The sequence below is a fragment of the Bactrocera neohumeralis genome, chromosome 5 (genome assembly GCF_024586455.1).
Source record: "Bactrocera neohumeralis isolate Rockhampton chromosome 5, APGP_CSIRO_Bneo_wtdbg2-racon-allhic-juicebox.fasta_v2, whole genome shotgun sequence".
NCBI lineage: Eukaryota > Metazoa > Arthropoda > Insecta > Diptera > Tephritidae > Bactrocera > Bactrocera neohumeralis.
Genome location: NC_065922.1, coordinates 12625177 through 12645875, shown reverse-complemented (window position 1 = coordinate 12645875; position 20699 = coordinate 12625177). Strand labels below are relative to the sequence as shown.

Here is a 20699-nt window from a genome sequence, read left to right as displayed (position 1 = left end):
GGAACCTCAATATAATAAGGTGAGGTCAAAGAATCTGGTTTCCTTTGGAATCTCGCTCTCTTTCTGGTGAAGGGAACTAATATTTTTAAACGATCCCAAAATGTTGCTGCATTTTATACGACTCTTTTTATGAGACTTGTCATTTTTGGTCCAGACAATGGGTAAATATGAACGATAACATTGCCTATTTTTCACAGAACATAATTTTTTTTGTTATAAATCAACAAAAGATAGCGAAAGTCAACGAACAAATAGTGTAACTGACTTCTTTTCCAATATGTGTTAAAAAATGGTCGCAGTCGGTGCGAACTAGAAACTAGTACACGTGTATCAAATATGAGGATCCTCTTATTTCTGTTTAAATTTGTACTGAATATGACGGTTAAGGGGTTACATGGGTTTCCTCGGGTATAAGACAGCCTTTTTTGAATTTTTTTTTTTCATATAAATAATTAAATATTTTACCAGAATTATTATTGTTACAAACATACGCTATTAACAAATAAATTATGTAATTTGGAAATGTTTTTAGAAAAAATTATTTTAAACTCGGCCATTGCGACGCCATTTCCGGTGATCCCTCGTAAAAAAGATGCGCCCGCTTTGGAAGGATAACTCCTTACAGGATCGTCTAAAGTGAAAAAATACGCGGTTTGGTTAAAACCTTAACTGGGATGGAGGAAAAAAATGAAAATTGGATTTATAACAGACATTTTTACAAAAAAAAAAAAATCGCGAAATTTTTTCAAAAAGTTGTAAGCGTCAAAGTCTTTAAGAATTGTATCTTCGCGAATTTTTTTTTTTTTTCAAAAAGTTGTAAGCGTCAAAGTCTTTAAGAATTGTATCTCAAAGACCTGTGTCAAATTTCATGAAGATCGGTTGAGTAGTTCTCGAGAAATCTTGCTAATCGACTTCAAAAACACAGTTTCGAGAAAAACGCGTTTGAAGTTGGCGGTTTAGGCTAGCTAGCTTCGAGCGCACAAGTTCTCAAGGCTGTATCTTCGAAACTATTACACGGATCAACTTGAAAATTTAGGACAATATTATAGCGGTGTCGTAAAATTTAGTAAGACTATAAAAAAATTCGATTTTTGAAACCCATAAACCCATGTAACCCCTTAAAAATGTTCTATACTTCGCTTTGAACAAACTGAGTTGGTAACATAAAAGACTTGGGACTTTTGTCCAAGTATAATGGATAATACAATGCCTTTAAATTTCCTTTTCCTCATATATGGCTTATAATATATCTGAATAAAATTATCTGAATATATGAATATTATATTATGTAAATATTATAGTTGGTATATGGACATTTGGTGTCGAAAATGAACGGAAATGGTTCATATCACACATAGTACATATCGTCACCTAAAATGCAAAATAACGTATCATCAAAAAATTCGAAATTGAGTATCTCATTGATTACGATTCACTACTTGGTTACATACATAATAACATATGAACATTTTAAGGAATATATGAACCAGTTTTAACCAATATCACATTTTATTTCATTCACGCCACTGTAAATTTTCGAAAATGTTGTTACGTTATTTTGCATTTTAGGTGACGATATACAGTGTATGTGACTATAGACTTAACGAATAATCTGTCGAACCTACTCAAATTCTATTCAACGAGTTTTCACTGTCAAATCTTTCGTTGCCTTGTATTATTCATTTTGCGTTCGCTATTTTTATAAATCTGTGACTTTTCGGAGACATGAGTGTTCTGAAAGTTACTCATACCACACGGCGAACATGTGTCAGTTCAAAATATAATACCACCTGTCAAACATGTGGCAACTTGTTGAAATCATATTTCAATGGAAATGGTAAACAAAAACTTTATTTTATATGTATGAGTAGCATTATTTAAATTTAGTTCTTGTTTAGCTTTGGCATCTTAGTCTTTCGGAGCCAAATTATTTATATATACACATATATTTAGTTTCGCTGACTTTTTCGCTCGATCGAGCTAAAATCTACTGCTGCTTACCTATGTTTACAAGAGGGAAGTTTTATTTTGCTTTCGTTTATTTATTCTTGTTTCGCGGCAAATTAGTTTTATTCGACTACGCGAAATAAAAACAGCAATAAAATATTGTAGAATTTCAATAGTTTTAATTTGTTGAGAAGTAATTAAATCAATAACACATGTGAATGTATTAAAAAAGGCACATATGTATGTAAATGTATGTAAATGAAACATATGTACCGGTATACGTAAATTTTTATAATTTAAAACATTTACATTTACTCCGTCTCAAGTTAATGGTGCCGTTGATGTCAGTAATTCCTTGAAGCATTTAGATATATTAATTATTTACACTTCTCATTTTAAAATCTCTTTTTTATTGTGTGCTAATTGACATAAATATTGAATAAGTGTTCAATTAGCTGTCATTAAAAGTTCAACTGAAAGGCTGAAAGTCCGTATTGTTTCTCGGCGGGAGAGCCGTATCCACATGTTTTGTAATAAGACATTCAGAAGGCACAAGCATACTACTAGGAGAAAAAAATAGTAAGACTTTGTTCATAATTTTAAACTTCTTAATATATTCTTCAAAATCTTTGTCGTCCCCCTCAAAGTAATCTCCCTTGGCCGCAATACTCTTGTGCCAACGTTTTTTCCAACCGTCGAAACAGTTGTTAAAGTCAATTTCCAGAATAGCGATTCACTTTTAATGTCTTCAATTGACTTAAAATGGTTTCCCCGAAGCTGTCGTTAGAGTTTACTGAATAGTCACAAGTCACACGGTGCTAAATCAGGAAAAAACGGTGGTTGCGACATGATATTGGTTGAAAATTCGGCGAAAAACTCACGAAGAATCAATGCAGTATGCGACGGTGCATTATCGTGGTGCAAAAAAGAAGAGTTGTTGGCCCATAATTCCGGCCTCTTTTTATGAATAGCTTCACATAACACTCAAATAGTATTCTTTGTTCACAGTTGGGTGGGTCGAAAGGAATTTGGAGTGTATCACAGCTCGATAATCGAAGAAAACTGTCCATATAGCCTTGATTTTTTACCTAATTTAACGTATTTTTTCGGCTTCAGTTCACCTTCGCCACGATATTCGGCCGATTGGTCGTCTGTTTCCGAGTCGTAAGCATAGATCCAACATTCATGGCCAATATAATAATATGTTTCATGAAAACCTGGTAGTCGGAAAACATTCTTTATCAGACGTAAACGCGATGTTTTGTTTTTTTGAATTTGTTATTTTAGTGAATTTGATCTTTCAAAATAGTTTTCACTAATCTTTCCGTTATTCTAACGATCGGTTCCGATCTCTGACTGTTAATCGTCGATTCTCAAGCACCAATTTCTTTATTTTATTGACATGTTCTTCATCAACCCGTGTGGGTTTGGTGTTTAATAACACACTTTTTTTTATGAAAAAACTGATGCATTTTTTGAATATTGAATTCAATATCTTTTTAAAATTAACTTAAGCACACATCGTATAATTGCCAACTGGTCTTTTGACGCTAGAAATAACAGAGAATTACAGAGACAAAAACTTTTTTTAGTAAACTCCAATTCTACTGCAAAAACGGTATCGCAAATCGGTATTATAATCGTATAGTCTTCGATGACAACGATGATGAATAATTAAATCGAATTTCACACAATAATGTGGTTTTTTGTGAAACCAAACCAACCCTCCAGCCGGTCTGTTACATCCAAAAATAATCGAGTAGAGTAATTGTGAAACACAGCGTAAAAAGAGGGAACTGTCGACCGTTCATAGTAATTCTAAACAAAGACTTCCACTTCTTTAGTTTCAAAGTTTTTTCGTTTAAGTAAATTGAATAAAATCATTCTTGAAGACTAAGAAGGCACGCCTGATGGAACATTTAAGTTTAAGTTTTACAAAGCTGTAAGCATCTGGGGTCTCCACGGTAGGACACACTGGAGGAGGTACCGAGTGTGAGGCCGCAGAGTCTGTTAAAATTCGCGCAGGTATCCTAAAGGATGACTACATCTCTTGGACCTAGGAACTGAACTCCATCTGGTATTGCAAAGGACCAAAACTGATCTATGCGTAGCTTATCGGACTAATAGTTTAACCTAACCTAAACCACCAAAAATTTTCTCTTTTCATTATATGATACATACAATATATCAAATATGATCAGGTCAGAAACAAAAAGGACTACATTTTTTAGTATTTTAATACAAATCTTTATTGTTGGTTTCAGGCTTTTGAGCATGTCAAAATTAAATCAAAATTTTCAGAGACTTGTTATAAGCCTCGGCTGGGATCGCCATCAATGCCTTCAGCGAATTTCGGTTTCGGCGCATTTTTGGAATGCCATTCACTAGATTGTAGGATAGCTTCGACATCAAATTCATAAACCTACATCGTCATCAGTAAGGATAAGTTCGATGAATGTCGGGTTATCAAATACGTTGTCAAGCATCTCTTTAACGACCTCTACTCGACATCGCTCTTGCAAAACATTGTAGTCTATTGGCACGATTCTATTATTAACACGCTTCGTATCCAAAACATTAACCAAAGTGTATTGAATCAATTCATTAGAGATGTTGAAATCCTCTGCCATTTTTCTGAGGAGTCAATTTACTCTATAACAAGAGAAACATTTTTTCTGCACTCTTAACAATTGTACGATGAAAAGAGAAAACTTTTCATGCAAATTCAGGGATGAAAACATTCTTAGTAATGAAATGACAGTACTACAAGGAGCGTTCCAAAGTAAACAGGACTTTTTGCATCTAGCGCCCCCTGGTGGCGCCATCTATATGTCGACTGATGCGTTAGAATTTACTATCTTTATCGATTGTCCAGGAGAATTTCATGGATTGGAAGTGAAGTTATTGCGTTTTAAGTGTCGGTAGGTTTGTGTTATCGGTGCGAAAATGAGCTTCGAACAAAGAGCCAATATTAAATTTTGTTTTAAAATTGGTAAAACTTTTACCGAAACTATTAATTGATGAAATAAGTTCATGACGATGATTGTCTATCCCGTAGCAGAGGGCACGAGTGGTTTCAACGTTTTCAAAGTGGTCGTGAGGACATAAATGACGATCAACATGTGGGCCAATCAAAATCCGTGATCACCGGAAATTCCATCGAAACTGTGCGTGAATTCATCAAAAATCAGCCGAAAACATCATTGAAATTCATGGAAATGGAATTGAACATCTCCAAAACATCGATTTATCGCATTTTGACCGAACATTTGGGCTTACGAAAGGTGTGTTCACGGTTTGTTCCGCACAAATTGACTGAAGACCAAAAATTGCTCAGAATCCAACATTCGAAGGACATCATTAAACCGATTATTTGACCAAAACCACTCCCCGTATTCACCTGATATGACACCGTGCGACTTCTTCCTTTTCGGAAAAATGCATTTGCCTATGAAAGGAAAGCGTTATGCAGACGTAGAGGCCATTCAAAAGCCTTGCACCGGCATACTGGCAGCCATACCGGCCAACGAGCTAAAACAGTCGTTCGACATGCTTTTGGACCGTGCAAAGAGCTGTATTGAAGCAGAAGGAGACTATAAGGAATAAAATAAATTAATTTTGCCGAAAACACCATTTGTTTTTTTAAAGTCCTGTTTACTTTGGAACACACCTTGTATATGACTATAAACTAACTCTTTATTAGTTATATATACATATTTCTTATATTGAAATACCGAAAAGACAATTATAAATGCTGTTCCATCTTTTGCCTCGGAAACTTAATTATGCCCACAACTGTACATGAAGAATAAGTAAGCGCGTGCAAAAAATTAAAATCATCAAACTATTAAGATGATAAATGAATTGTTTAACTTCTGTTCAGATTTTATTGAAGTCACTTCACACATACGTAAATGCATTTGTGTTTGTGTATATGTTTGCATATATGTACAGACGTGTTTACACATAAATTAACAATCAATTCAAATTCATGACATTGCATTCTAATTGATTTCTTTAAGTCGCTTATTTCGAAGGCAAATACTAGAATTCCATGTTCAAGCACATTTTTGAAAGGAGTAAATTTGAGAAACTATTGTTAACTGAATCAATTTAAAATAATTGTAGACGAGAGATGTGAAGCTGATGCATACATATATGTATATGTATGTGGTACATAATAACATTATGATTGACGAAATTATAAAAAAATCATAAATATTTTTTTTTTATTTTCATTTTTGACAAACTATTTTGCACTTTATTGGGTTAGCGGTAGGAAATATAATGCCTGACATTTTGATTTGAGCGGAAGTTGAGATGAATGTATTAAATATCAATATTATATTAAAGAAAAGAAGAAAGAATTTTAAAATAAACTATAATACCCTTCACGTCATAAAATTGCATAAAAAGCTCTTTATCTTAATTTTGATCGGTTTTTCAGTTTTGTATGTATTTGTATTTTGTATGTATGAATAATAAATATTTTGACAAAAAAGCACCCGGAAATTGTAATTAAATTCCCGTCAACCAGTTTGTTTACAGCAGCTGCTTAAGGGGTTACATGGGTTTCTCCGAGTAAAAAACAGAATTTTTTCAAAATTTTTTTCTCATATAAAAAATTCAATATTTTATTAGAATCTTTATTATTGCAAAGAAATTCTGAAACTTTTGGAAAATTTTTTTAAACACAGCCATTACGACGCCATTCCCGTTGACCCCTCGGAAAAAATATGCGCCTGCGTTGGATTCTAGGCAAACATTTTTACAAAAATATGAAAGTTTCGCGACATTTTTTTTCAAATAGTTGTAATCGAAGAAGACTCTTTCGAAGAAATGTATCTCAAAGACCTGTGTCAAATTTCATGAAGATCAGTTGAGTAGTTCTCGAGAAATCTTGCCAATCGACTTCAAAAACACAGTTTCGAGAAAAACGTGCTTAAAGACGGCGCACTTAGCCTAGCTAGCCTCGGCGCACAAGTTCTCAAAGCTGTATCTGCGAAACTATTACTCGGATCAACTTAAAAATTTAGGACAAATATTCCAAAAGTGTTGTAAAATTTAATAAGACAGTAAAAATAATTCGATTTTTGAAACCCGTAAACCCACGTAACCCCTTAAGTCGGTACACCTCAGTAGTGCGTTGCGATTTTTATAATGGATAAAAATATCGATCAAAGAATTTGACTCAAATTTTGTATTTCTAACCAAATTTCGTGTGCGGAATCATTGCGAATGTTGGAAAAGGCTTCCGATGATTCAGTTTTTCAAAAACACAAGCTTACGAGTGGTATAAAGCCTTCAAAAACGGTGGTCGAGAGATAGTCAACGACTGTCAACCCCTTCAACTGATGAAAGTATAAAAAAGTGAAGGAGATGGTGCTTGAAAATCGTCAGGCAAGTGTTAGAGAGATGGTAAGAGAGCTCGACATTTGTCGCGACTCCGTTCGAATGATTTTGGTGGATATTTTAGGTATGAAACGTTCGACTTGTAAATATGAATTTTTTTCAATAAAAGTACCGTAAACAGGTCTCTTTGGACATGCTTGATAATTTTTTTTTCGATATTCGTGGTTTGGTGCATCATGAATTTGTTCTGGAGGTAAAGATGGATTTTTCTTAGTCCCCAAACTGAGATTGCCACTCCTTGTAACCCGTTTACAGTCGATCGAAGAGATAAAACAAAATTCGCTGAAGGAGCTGAAGTCCTTCCCAAAAAGTGCTTATGAAAAGTGTTTTAAGGACTGGAAAAATCGTTGGCATAAGTGTACATCTGGTGGGGATTACTTTGAAGGCGACAAAGTAAATATTGATGAATAATTAAATATTTTGCGTACAAGAACTTGAATTAGATAGATCAGCTGTATCAGCTATATTCTATAGTAGTCCAATAATCGCGGTTCCGACAACTGAGCAGACTTTTTGGGGAGAAAATGTGTAAAATTTCATATTGGCATTTCATAAACTGAGGAACTAGTATGAGCATAGACAGACAGACATACGGACATGGCTAAATCGACGCATCCCGACACGCTGATCACTTAAATACACACTTCCTAGGCTCTCCAATGCTTCCCTCTGGGTGTTACAAACTTCTTGTCAAATTTAATATACCCTGTTGAGGGTATAAAAACAATAAAAAATATATAGCAGCTGCCGAATAGTCCAAATATTGTGCAATAATGTTGTTGTCTTTTGTTTTACATTGAATAGAGTGAAAGTTAAACAATTTGTGCACTCTTGCACACGTCTTCATGGAGAAAAATATGCACATTTGTTTTGGTATACAAATAGGCTTGTAAATATGTGCGTCAAATCCATCTACATTGCATTTTTATTGTATATATGTATGTATATGCAGCTATATGGTTGCTTGCTTAAAATTTACATTGCATTCTGTGCCGGAGACAAATAAATTAGCAGCAAATATTTATCTTGCACCTTTTATGCGTCTCCACCGCAGTCTTACGCACCATAGATACATGCAGACAGACATACATGCGCATACATAGAAACAATTTATGAATTTACAGGCTTTTGGAGGTATGAAACACACTCATGTATGCATTAAGCGCCATAACCATGTGCGTGACAAGCAAACGTTGTGATTTGAGTTGAAAACCCAACGGCAGTAATATTAAAAATAAAAAAATATATATATCCGACACACCTGACCGGGCATAATCATACCGTAATGTGATCATAAAAATCTTGCTTGTCATACAGGGCCGACTTAACGAGTCATTTGTGGTGTAATTTCAACACGCGCGGAACGAATGTTGGCTGACCAGCTTGACCAAAGGCCTAGAAAAGTTAGAAAAGTATATATGAAAATGCAAGGTAATCATATGTAGTTTTGTATGTGCATTCGAAAGTCGTTGCCGCATCGTTTGTTAGGCTTTACGGCACACAGGTATGTCGCCGACGAAAACACACCACCAAAAACTAACAGTAAAATAAATTATTTTAAAATTATACGGTAAAAGTAAGAAAACCAAAAAAAATTAAAACAAAAAAAAACCAAAACACGAAGAACAAAGTCACAATTGTTTTGCGAGAATTTCAACAATGGAAGTTTCTACTCAGCTGCGGGCCACATGTCGTATAAGTAATATGCACACAAACACACACACTCACTCATATAGATTTCATATGTGCATAGATAGACACGCTAAATGCGGGTGCAAACGCTAACGGTGCCAAATACACATTTGTTTAAAAGAAACACATTTGCATACAAACATACATACGCACAGACACACAAGCAAATAAGCAGTAACACACACATGCGTACATAAGTCCATTAATATGTAGCAGTTTGTATACTTTGGTAGGCAGTGCATATTATTTGCCAACAAGTGTGCGCTCGCCTTCGTGCAACTGCATGCATGTGCTCATCTATACACATACATATGTATGTTTGTGTGTGTATGAGCGAAAGTGTGCTTTAGCAAATCGTTCTCTCATTACGTTCTAAATTAATTGAAATAATTTACTTGAGCTTGTGCAAATGAATATGCATTGCTGCATTTCACCTCACTCCACCACCCCCTTGCCCCCCACCGTTGCGCTGTTCGGTTGTGTGTGTGTGTGTGAATTTTAAAGAGGATTTGCGGGATTAAAATGCAATCGCCTATGACACCGCATTGCCATTGTAAATATGCCGAATGTCAGCGTCGCGCTGCATAAGCGACCGCTTAATGAGAAATATCGCAAATATGTTTGCTTAGCGACGCCAGTGCACACAGCGTCGCCTAATTGATGGTGCATTTATCAAACAAAGAAATATTTGCAATTGCTGTTTTTAAATGAATAATTAGAATTAATAAGGGATATGAGCCGCAAACAACTTTGGCAGGAAGGCACAAGGGCAGCGCCCCGCACCACTTATCTATCCTATTATTTGTTGTGCACGCCGTTGAGTTTTACTACAAATGGTGAACGGGCACTGGGACTGTCATTGCGACATCACTTTGCTGTATTGTTTTGAAACACCTGACACTTTTTAATTCATCTAAATATTAGGCAGTGTTGCCAATTTAATTAACTTATGTCAAGTGTATGCACAGTGTCATGTCTCAGAGAAGTGGTACATTAAAAATTGTCAAAAATTGAAAGGATACAAAGAATTCTAAACATTTCGACGGCTCTGCCAAATTAATAACAAAATAAGAAGAAACACTTCACATGTGCATTGATTGTATGACCACTAGAGGGTGAACCTAAAAGAGGTACGAGTACTTTTTAAGACTTTTTTGTCAGATCATGTGTGAGTCGTATCAAGCTGTCAAGTTATTTTTGTTCCGTATTGTTTACCGTAGCTGAAAACGTACACGAAGACCGTGGAGAGTCGATTCGGCGCCATTCGCAGCAATTCGGACTGACGTATGGAACGACTTGGCGCATTTTAAATCGAGATTTTAAATTGAAAGCACACAAAACACAGCTTGTGCAAGAACTGAAACTGCTCGACCATCTCAAGCAAAATCGCTTCGCTCAATGGGCTCTTAAAAAGTTACAAAAAGTTCTGACGTTTTCAAGCCAAATTTTGTTCACCGATGAAGCTTATTTCTGGTTCAATGGCTACGTAAACAAGCAAACTTACCACATTTGGGATGAAAAGATGAAAAGTAACCTGAAGCGATCCAAAGCTGCCATTTCGTCAAGAAAAAACAAAGTTTTGGTGTGATTTGTGGACCGGTAGTATCATCGGTCCATATTTCTTCAAAAATGATGCCAGTGAGAACGTAATCATCCATGGCGACCGTTATCCCGCCATAAAACCGACTATTTGATGCCTGAAATTGAAGCTCGTGTTCTCGGCGACATTTGGTTTCAACAAGATGGCGCCACTTCCCACACATCGCATCAATTCATGGATTTTATAAGAGAATACTTCGTTGTTCACCGAATAATTTCACATTTTGTGGCGGTGGATTGGCCACCAAGATCGTGTGATATCATACCGTTAGACTTTTTCCTGTGGGGATATGTAAAGTGTAAAGTCTAAGCGAATGGACAATCCCGCTTCGATTCAGGTCTTGGAGCAAAACATCACGTTTGTACTTCGCCAGTTACCAGTCGAAATTCTCGAACGAGTCATCGAAAATTGGACTCAACGGATGGACCATCTGAGACGTGTGGTAGCGGTTGACCACTGGTAGCTTAGATCACGTGAGGTTTAACCACCCAGTAGCAAATCAAATAAATCAAAGGAAGACATAGGAACCGCTGTGCATTTGCCGCAAGCTCATTAGCTTTAAAATTCCATGCCCGTGGAGGCCGGTACCGATTTTATCACGAATCCGCCGATTATAATAATTATGAGATACTTAATTTTGCAATTAGAAAGACAGAGCCCGGAAAATTATTGTTAGGCGAAATTATTAATATTAGGTCTACTAAAAAGTTGTTTGTTTTAGCGAATTTAGGTGAAATATGCACCGTTTTGTTCGATATTTCATAATGTCACTCGCATATAAAACTTTATCCCTATCTGCAAAAAATTGGGAAAGTTGATTTCCAAAAGCTTCCGTTAAGTCGAATTTTTCATCAGCAAAGTTATGCGCCGTAAAAAGAAACATATAGTAATCCTTTGATGAAAGCATAAGGTTATTCCTACCAAGTTCCCGGAGCTTTTGGCGAGTCCATATCGATGTGTGCGGCCAAGCGTTATACAGACGGAACACTCCTATAGGCCAAACCTGGCCACTTCTGGGCGATTACTTACTTTAAACGTTCCAATTGCTGACAAACCAGATCTAAATTAAGAGTTTGGCCATAGGGAGCAGCTCATGGTAGATGATTCCCTGCCAATCCCACTAAACACACACCTTCCTGACTATTAATCCTGGCTTATCGCCGTTTCCGGCGGCTTATCGCGACCATTTTAACTTCAGTGTCATAAGTGACCGACTTTTCATCGTCAGTAACCAATCGCTTCGGGAATGAATGGATTTTATAGTGATTAGCGCTCATGCAATCGAAACGTTGCTTATATATGACGGACGAACTTCACGATTTCTATTATTTTATCAACATTATCGACACCTCTGGAGACTACTAGGACTTCTAGAGCCTGCTGCATCTTTGCCATAAAATTCTTCCGAACGAAATCCCATTGGTTTTAGGTATACATACAAATCCAGCAATAACTTTCATCATTATATCGAGCTAAGTAGAATCGATAGTCCTATTCTTATCTATTTTTGGTACCGTCATTCGTTGCCCGCTATATGTACAAGGTCTGTCGCAAAAGAAACAGAACTTTTTAAATATAACTGTTTCGGGTGGCGCCACCTGTTGATGGGTATATGAAATAAAAAGTTTGATCTCTTGTTGACATTTCGTAGAAATTTTAAGACAATTGGATAACTACAATCGATGTTATCGATCAAAAAGTGATAGCAGCTTTTGGTCATCGGTCGTAAAATGCAAAGAGCAAATATGAAATTTTGTTTTAAACTTGGGAAAACGTTTACTGAAACATTTCAAATGATGAAAAAAGTTTATGGTGATCAGTACCTATTCCGTAGTAATGTGCATGAGTGGTTTAAGCGATTCCAAGAAGGTCGTGAAGACCTCTATGACGTTCAGAAGTCGGTCGTCTTCAGAAGTCAAAAATAAAGACAATGCTGATTTGTTTTAACGATTCCGATGGTATTGTACACCGAGAGTTCGTCCCACCTGGCCAAACGATTAATGCTGTGTTTTACCTTGGTGTTATGAAGCGCCTTTTGTCACGCATTCGTCGTGCTCGACCACAATACCGTGAGGCAGGGTCCTGGCGCCTGTTGCACGATAATGCGCCGTGTCATCGGTCGACGCTTGTCACTGATTTTTTGACAAAAAACTCCAAATTAACCATTAATCACTCACCCTACTCACCTGATCTTCTCACCCTGTGATTTTTACCTATTTGGAAAACTTCATTTGCCCATCAAAGGACACTGGTTTCAGGGCATTTCAGTTATCCAAAAGGCGACGACCGATATTCTCAAGAGCATTCCGAAAAATGACCTTAAACACTCATTTGAAATGCTAATTGACCGGGCTAAACGCTATATCGAAGCACAAGGAAACTACTTTGAATAAAAAGATATAACTTTTGAAAAATATTAATTTTTTGTTGTTTTTTTTAACAGTCCTGTTTCTTTTGCGACAGACCTTATATATTAGAAGGCAAATGTTAAATGTATTTATAGGGGCTATGACCTATTTTCTCTGCAAAATCAAATAAGCTGATGGATAACAAAATGTTTGAAATGTTTGTGGTGTATGAGATGAAGGTACATACTATGTTGCAGCTTAGACAATTTCGAACCTTACTTAAAAACCATATAAGAACATCAATTATATCAACCTCACACAAAACATATAATTAGCCTCAATGATCGATGACATTAATGAACATTTCTGAAAAATATATAAATATGTATATATTTTCTATCAGTTTCACAATTTTTCTGATAATAATTATTCAGCAAATTTTACAAAGAATCACTTAAATTATATACATATATTATTGATTCAAACTTAGTAAAAGCTTTTGCTTACTTGCCTGGCTCCCAAGCCAGCAACATCGCGACCACAAAAGCGATTCGTATACGAATGTAGCCTTTGTGATTGCAAAAGTTCATCTGTTTGCGATTTATTTATTAACCACAAATGCACTTAACTTTATCTGTAAATTGCTTTAAATCGAAATTGAATAAAAAATTAAAAAGAAAATATACATACTGCACATGCTTATTACTCATATGGTGAATGTTTAAATTACACGCTTAAGGTAGAAATTATGGGTCCCTCTGAAACAGAGCTTTTTGTTCATATATAATAAGCATATACTATACACAAAAGCAAAGGCACCACCGGGATTTTAGAAAGGGAAGCATAATATATAAAGTTCTGCAAACATAGATGTGCAAGCATTATATTCGAAGGTTAAATTTCTGAGTTTAAATAAAAAAAAATACTTTTTACTCATTTAGTTCAAATAAAAATAAAATGAGAGACTAAATGGCGACCAAAACCATCACCTCAATAAACTCAATGAGAGGCGTCCATACAGCATTTCAACAAAACCCCTTTGGCTGAGCCACTGCATACAATTATGATTCTATAATACAGTTATTTAATTTAATTTCTCTGAAGCGATTTAAGATAATATTTTTTTAAATTTTTATTTTTATTTTTAATTTTTTTTTTTTTAATATTAGTTTAGTGTGCAGGCATTTGCATAAGCATATCAACTAAAAATATGTAAATTTGTATACTTGCAGGCAGATTGTGCATTACCACTGCTAGCGACGGCCAAAAGTAGCCGCACCGCAGACAGTTTCTGGCAAATCGCTCACCAAGTCACAGCGTATAACCAAAGCGAATTTAAATAGAAGCAACAAACATGTCTTCGGCTACACAGCACACGGGCAATCAGCCGGTGGCGCAACAGAATGGTAAACAGCAGCCAAATGCAGCCAACGTAGGTGGCACAACCGCCACCAACAACAACATACACGACAAAGTGGCCGGCGGCAATGGGGCAGCGGGCAATGGCGCTGGTGGTGCGAACTCAGACACGCCATCACAACAAAGCCCCACCAAAAAGACAGGTCTCTCGACCAAAGAACGCGTGATTGACAGTGTGCCCTTTCCGCCGAGTCGCAAACTAACAGTGGCCGATGTATTTGATGCACGCACCGGTAAGCCACAACATGACGTACTTAAGCAACATTTCATACTCGAGGGACGCATCGAGGAGGCCGCCGCTTTGCGTATTATACAAGAGGGCGCCGCTTTGTTGCGCCAAGAGAAGACCATGATCGATATCGAGGCACCGGTAACAGTGTGTGGCGACATACATGGTCAGTTCTATGATTTAATGAAGTTGTTCGAAATCGGCGGTTCACCCGCCTCCACCAAGTATCTCTTCCTGGGCGATTATGTGGATCGAGGTTACTTCAGTATTGAGTGTGTTTTGTATTTGTGGTCATTGAAAATCACATACCCGAATACATTATTCTTACTGCGTGGCAATCACGAATGCCGACATTTAACAGAGTACTTCACTTTCAAACAAGAGTGTAAGATCAAATACTCGGAACGTGTTTATGATGCATGCATGGAGGCGTTCGATTGTTTACCGCTAGCGGCACTAATGAATCAACAATTTCTGTGTGTCCACGGTGGTTTGTCACCGGAAATCCACGAACTCGAGGATATACGTCGTTTGGATAGATTTAAGGAGCCACCAGCTTTCGGACCTATGTGCGATTTGTTGTGGTCAGATCCGTTGGAAGATTTTGGAAATGAGAAAAATTCCGACTTCTATACGCACAACTCTGTGCGCGGCTGTTCGTATTTCTACAGTTATGCAGCATGCTGTGACTTTTTGCAAAATAACAATCTTTTATCGATTATACGTGCACACGAGGCGCAGGACGCCGGCTATCGCATGTATCGCAAAAGTCAAACCACTGGGTTCCCATCGCTAATTACCATCTTCTCGGCACCGAATTATTTGGATGTGTACAACAACAAAGCGGCGGTGTTGAAATATGAAAATAATGTAATGAACATCAGACAGTTCAACTGTTCTCCACATCCTTACTGGCTTCCCAATTTCATGGACGTATTTACTTGGTCGTTGCCGTTCGTAGGCGAGAAAGTGACTGAGATGCTGGTGAATGTATTGAATATTTGCTCGGACGATGAACTCATGACCGAGGAGAGTGAAGAGCCGTTGTCCGATGACGAAGCGGCGTTACGCAAGGAAGTCATTCGAAATAAGATACGTGCCATTGGTAAAATGGCACGTGTCTTCTCAGTCTTACGTGAAGAATCTGAGTCGGTACTGCAATTGAAGGGACTCACACCAACCGGTGCACTGCCTTTGGGCGCACTATCCGGTGGCAAGCAGTCGTTGAAGAATGCGATGCAAGGCTTCTCGCCCAATCACAAGATCACTTCGTTTGCCGAAGCCAAGGGTTTGGATGCTGTGAACGAGCGCATGCCGCCGCGACGCGACTCGACGCCATCGCCCGCCGAGGAGGGACAAAAGTCGTTGTCGGCTGCCGCTGCAGCAGCGGCGAATGCCAATGCCAACGCCAATGCGAATGCAATCAATGGATAATTCTAAGTCCGTAGTGTTTTAGTAGCCATGTATGTCTGTATTTAGCCTAAGCGGCCGATTGCAACGTTACGTTTCATAATAACATTGTGTTTGTTGTACTACGGGTAATACATATATACGAGTAAACGAGCGGTCTAGCCACCCAGTCACGAGTGGTGCAAATATTTGAAGAAGCGATGAAATGAGCGTAACTCTTAAGTTAAGAAACAATTCAAAAGTTGAAAAGAATGAAATATCAAAATACAAATTGAATGAAGCGTGGAGTTGTGTCAAAAGTATAACAGAAGAAAAAGAAGAAGAGGAAAATATTAAACATAATTAAATTAAATATAAATGAAAACAAAAGCAGAAAAAAGGAAATGAAAGAAGTACATAGAAAATTTAATAAATATCTCGTCGTTGTTATTTCATCTCGTCCTACTTTCGATGCACGGTCGGTCGTACGCTAATTTCTTCAATGTAACTGAAACTGTGAACGCATGCGTCGGCGATGCACAATTGCATTGGTGATCCGTGCTATAATGGTAATATGTTGTATTTCCCGTTAGTATGTAATACGAGCAGTTCAAGTGCATACACGCCCGCCCGACACATAGCCATAAGCATGGATGTATTTGTTTCGGACAGGAGGGCGTGTGTGTGCAGGAGGGAGCTTCACGCATTGTTGGCGTCGGCGCCGTGCACACTCATCTGGTGATCGTTTTGTGGTCTTATACGTGCCATCTTCAGTATAGTCATACATACATACATACATACATATGTAATTGCTGCCTTTATTCGTTCTGTTCGCTCGGTCCTACATATAAATACATAAATATTTTATCTAAGTCATATGTGTATGCATTTTCCAAAAATGCCTAACAATTAGAAGAATAAACGTACTTGTAAAGCGATTTATTGATTGTAAAAAAATATATATATTTTAGTTAACATGTAGTTAAAGAAATAGTATGTGTACACCCCGTTAAACTGGCAGGGATGTTGTTGCTAAAATTGATTACATACATACATACGTAGTATATATGTAGTATCTATAAGATACATATATACAAATTTTCTACTTTCTAGCGATGCGGAGCGAAACAGTGCATACTCTCGTTATAAGAAGTTTGTCCAACGGCACTCACTACGCTCTATACATGTATAACTGCATATTGCCTAACTCTCACACACTATCTCTCTCTCTCTCTCTATCTCTCTCTCTCTCTGTATCTATCTAACTCTCAATTACTTAGACCGAGCCGAAAAAGAATCTCGAAATAATCATAAAGCTTAGCAATTTTTATTTTGGTATTTTTATAATGATTACATGTAATCTATATTGATCTACAAATTAATATTTACAAATACTATGCATAATATGAATATATGAATAAAGAATGATTGTTAACCAATTGTGTGCAGATCGCATTAAAAACTGTTTAGTTAATTGTTAATCAATGAATAGAGACTATCATTTTTGGTTTTGTATAATTTTCTTTCTATGTAAGCGAAATGTAACTATCTACTATAAGAATTTAATGAAATTTTTCTTAAATAATATTACATTTACTTATAACTGAAATGTGAATTTACAATTAAGATTAAAGCTAAATAAATAAATAAAATCAAATAAATAATAAATGAATAAGTTAAATACAACAAAAATACAAAAAAAAAAATATTTGCAAAACAAAGAGAATATGTTGAAACTATCAACGCAATCAGCAAAGCAAATGCTAAGTTAATAAAAACAAAATACATGCATACATACTTTTTCATTAATTCATAATTATTAAATATAAATATAAAACTTATAGCAATTTGAAGTACTTTACATTATAGAAATACGTACATATAACTTTAAATATCGCCCAAAGTACAGCAAAGATATAACAGTTTAAACCCATTGCACGAATACACAAAATTAACCAGAGACAAGCGCTGCAAAAAGTTTTTTTGAGTTTACAAAAAAAATCTAAGTGTCTGGTTTTTCGCAAAGTTTGTTTAATATTGTTAAATTTTTATTTTGTTATTGTCAAAAATCACGAGGTGTACGCAGGTAAAAGAATGCAGTTAGGTTATCGTTATCGACTTTAATATTTTTGTTTTGTTTACAATTCGTTAAGCAAATAGCAATGTATTTAATTAAAAATTTTTCAATTTGCTAATTTATGAGCTACTTAAATTAGTTTTGATTTATGAATATATTAATTGATGGCACTCACAAATCTTGATCGTAAGTTTGATAAAGCAATATGGCAAGAAATGTTGTTGCGATAACAGCTAAGTACGTATAAGGTTAGGTTGTGATCAGTGATGATTGGATACAAATTTTTTTGAATTTTGTTATTGATAATAGCTTTAGAGAGGGAAATTTAAATAAATTTTGTATTAACATTTTTTTTTCTAAATTGGCCCAATATATTTTCAAAGAAACAATTTATAAATTCAATTTGTGAACAGTGATGATTGACTAATAAATTTTCGCAAGTTTTGTCTGTCCAAATAGAATACATAATTACTTTAGCCAAAATAATTTTAATAGTTTTATTTATTTATTTTCTTTCTAAATTAACGTAATTTGTTTTTCAAAATATTTAAAAATTCTTTAGAAATTGGTTTTGTTTTTTTTTTTTGGATCACGAGTAGAAAAGTTAACGATGCATTTCATATTTAACTAATGAGCGAACAAACTGCAATGATCAATTTCAAATAAATTGATTTGCGAATCGAAAAAGTAATGGAAAAACTTATAGCCAGCAGTAAAAGAACAGAGCTAAAATTGTTTGAGACAAACTTTTTATTAATTTGTTCAAAAGTAGAAGTTTCGGGTTTGAAAACTTAACAATATTGTGACAGAGATACTACATTTCTTGGTACATTTATTATTATTTTTTTTAGATCGCGAGTAGAAAATTTAACGATGTACATATGTACATAAGATGATCGATGATCAATGTCAAATAAAAGTAAATTATAAAACTTATAAAAAGGAGTAAAAGAACAGAGCTAAAATTGGTTAAAACAAATATTTTTTTTTAATTTGTTAGAAAGTACAAATTTCGAGTTTTTAAACTTAACAATATTGTGATAAAGATGATAAATTTCCTTTTTTCAAGATATTATCTTTAAAAGTACCATGAAGGAGTTCTTACATTTCATTTCCAAGAAATCTAATCTCAATATTTTCGTTACGTAAATATAGTAATTTTGCATATTTAATGAAAATTTCCAAGGAAAAGTTTATATTTGTTTTCTGCTATACATTACTTACACATGATGGATCATTTGTTCACTACATATGAATAATAAAATAATATTTAACTTATTTAATGCCTCAAAATTTAACATTTGTATTAATTACGTTTCCAATTTAACGGAAAAACATATTTTCATTAATTTTCAAATATTTTTTCTTTTTTACCATTTTTATAGCAAAAAGCAGCTGTGAAAGTCTCTATAGTAAAGTAAAACAACAAGTAATTCAAACACATAATATCAAAATATAGCATACATACATACATACATATATATAACAAATATACATATTAGGAAATTATTATGAAAAAGTGTGTATTCGTCAGAGAATGTTGCGAAAAAAGAGTCGCTTAAGCATCAAGCGTAAAAACTTATACACAAAAAGGTAGTTTGAGTGAGGGAACCCATATATTGTGAGAAAAATAAAATCGAGAACGCCATAAATAAAAAAAAAACAAAAATTGCAAAGTAGCAGAGAGCACATCTTCATTTCTAGATAAATCTTAAAAATTTTTCAATTTTATTGTAAAAGTTACATATTAATTACGTATATCGTAAAAAAAATAAACAAAAATAACTTAATAACAATCCAAATCATATTGCAAAGCATTAAAAAGTCATGCAAAAAGGAATAAACAATTATTATAAAAACAACAAATAGCAAAACCAAAAGAAAACAAAAAAAACAAAAAAAATATTTGCGAGCAAGAAATTACCTTTTAACGGTATACAAATCTTAATGCAATCCCTTATAAAATTTTTAAAAATTTAAGTAACAAAACCAAATTATCAATGTTATTTAAATAAAAAGTATAATAAAAACAACCAAACGTTTACAGACTACAAAATTGAAAACAAAAAAATAATAACAATAAAAAAAGAAACAAAAAACAAAACAAAATATAAGTACCTATCCTCAAAATAAAATGCGCACATTTATTTATTTCCTTTCAAACGATTGTTTTATATCTAAAACTATTTTATGTTTTTTGCAATATCAGCTATTTAAAAAAAAAAATTAATCTAAAATTTGGGCGTTTACTTCTTCCGATGATTCTAAAATTCTTTTTATACAATCTTTAACAAAACTTGCTTTGCAATGTTCTCTAGCAATCATTACTCTCTAACGTTACTGCATTTCCGCTTTTACACCTCTAAGTTAAAATATTGTTACAATTTTCAATTTTCGAAAATTTCAAGTCGTATGTGTTTTTGTAAATTTCCCTTTGACAGCTGGTTGTTTTTCAGATAATAAAAGGTCAGTGACCGACTAGACAGTTAATAGTCGGAGCAACGTCTACAGTTAGAGGATTTTGGTGTAAAACACACTTGAGTGAATTAACAAGGGCACCCAAAAATCGTTTGAAACGTGTAAGTA

At 35.0% G+C, this 20699-nt stretch overlaps 1 protein-coding gene across 1 annotated transcript in view; it reads left to right on the top strand.

The window, feature by feature from the left end:
• The window catches only part of LOC126760251 (serine/threonine-protein phosphatase 2B catalytic subunit 3), a 28104-nt gene extending 7997 nt beyond the window's left edge, over nucleotides 1-20107 (top strand). Inside the window, exon 2 of the mRNA XM_050475737.1 lies at nucleotides 14232-20107. Coding sequence (XP_050331694.1) covers nucleotides 14354-16081 — 1728 coding nt within the window. The 5' untranslated portion in view covers nucleotides 14232-14353 and the 3' untranslated portion in view covers nucleotides 16082-20107. The remainder of the gene's footprint in view (nucleotides 1-14231) is intronic.
• Nucleotides 20108-20699: the final 592 nt, after the last annotated feature.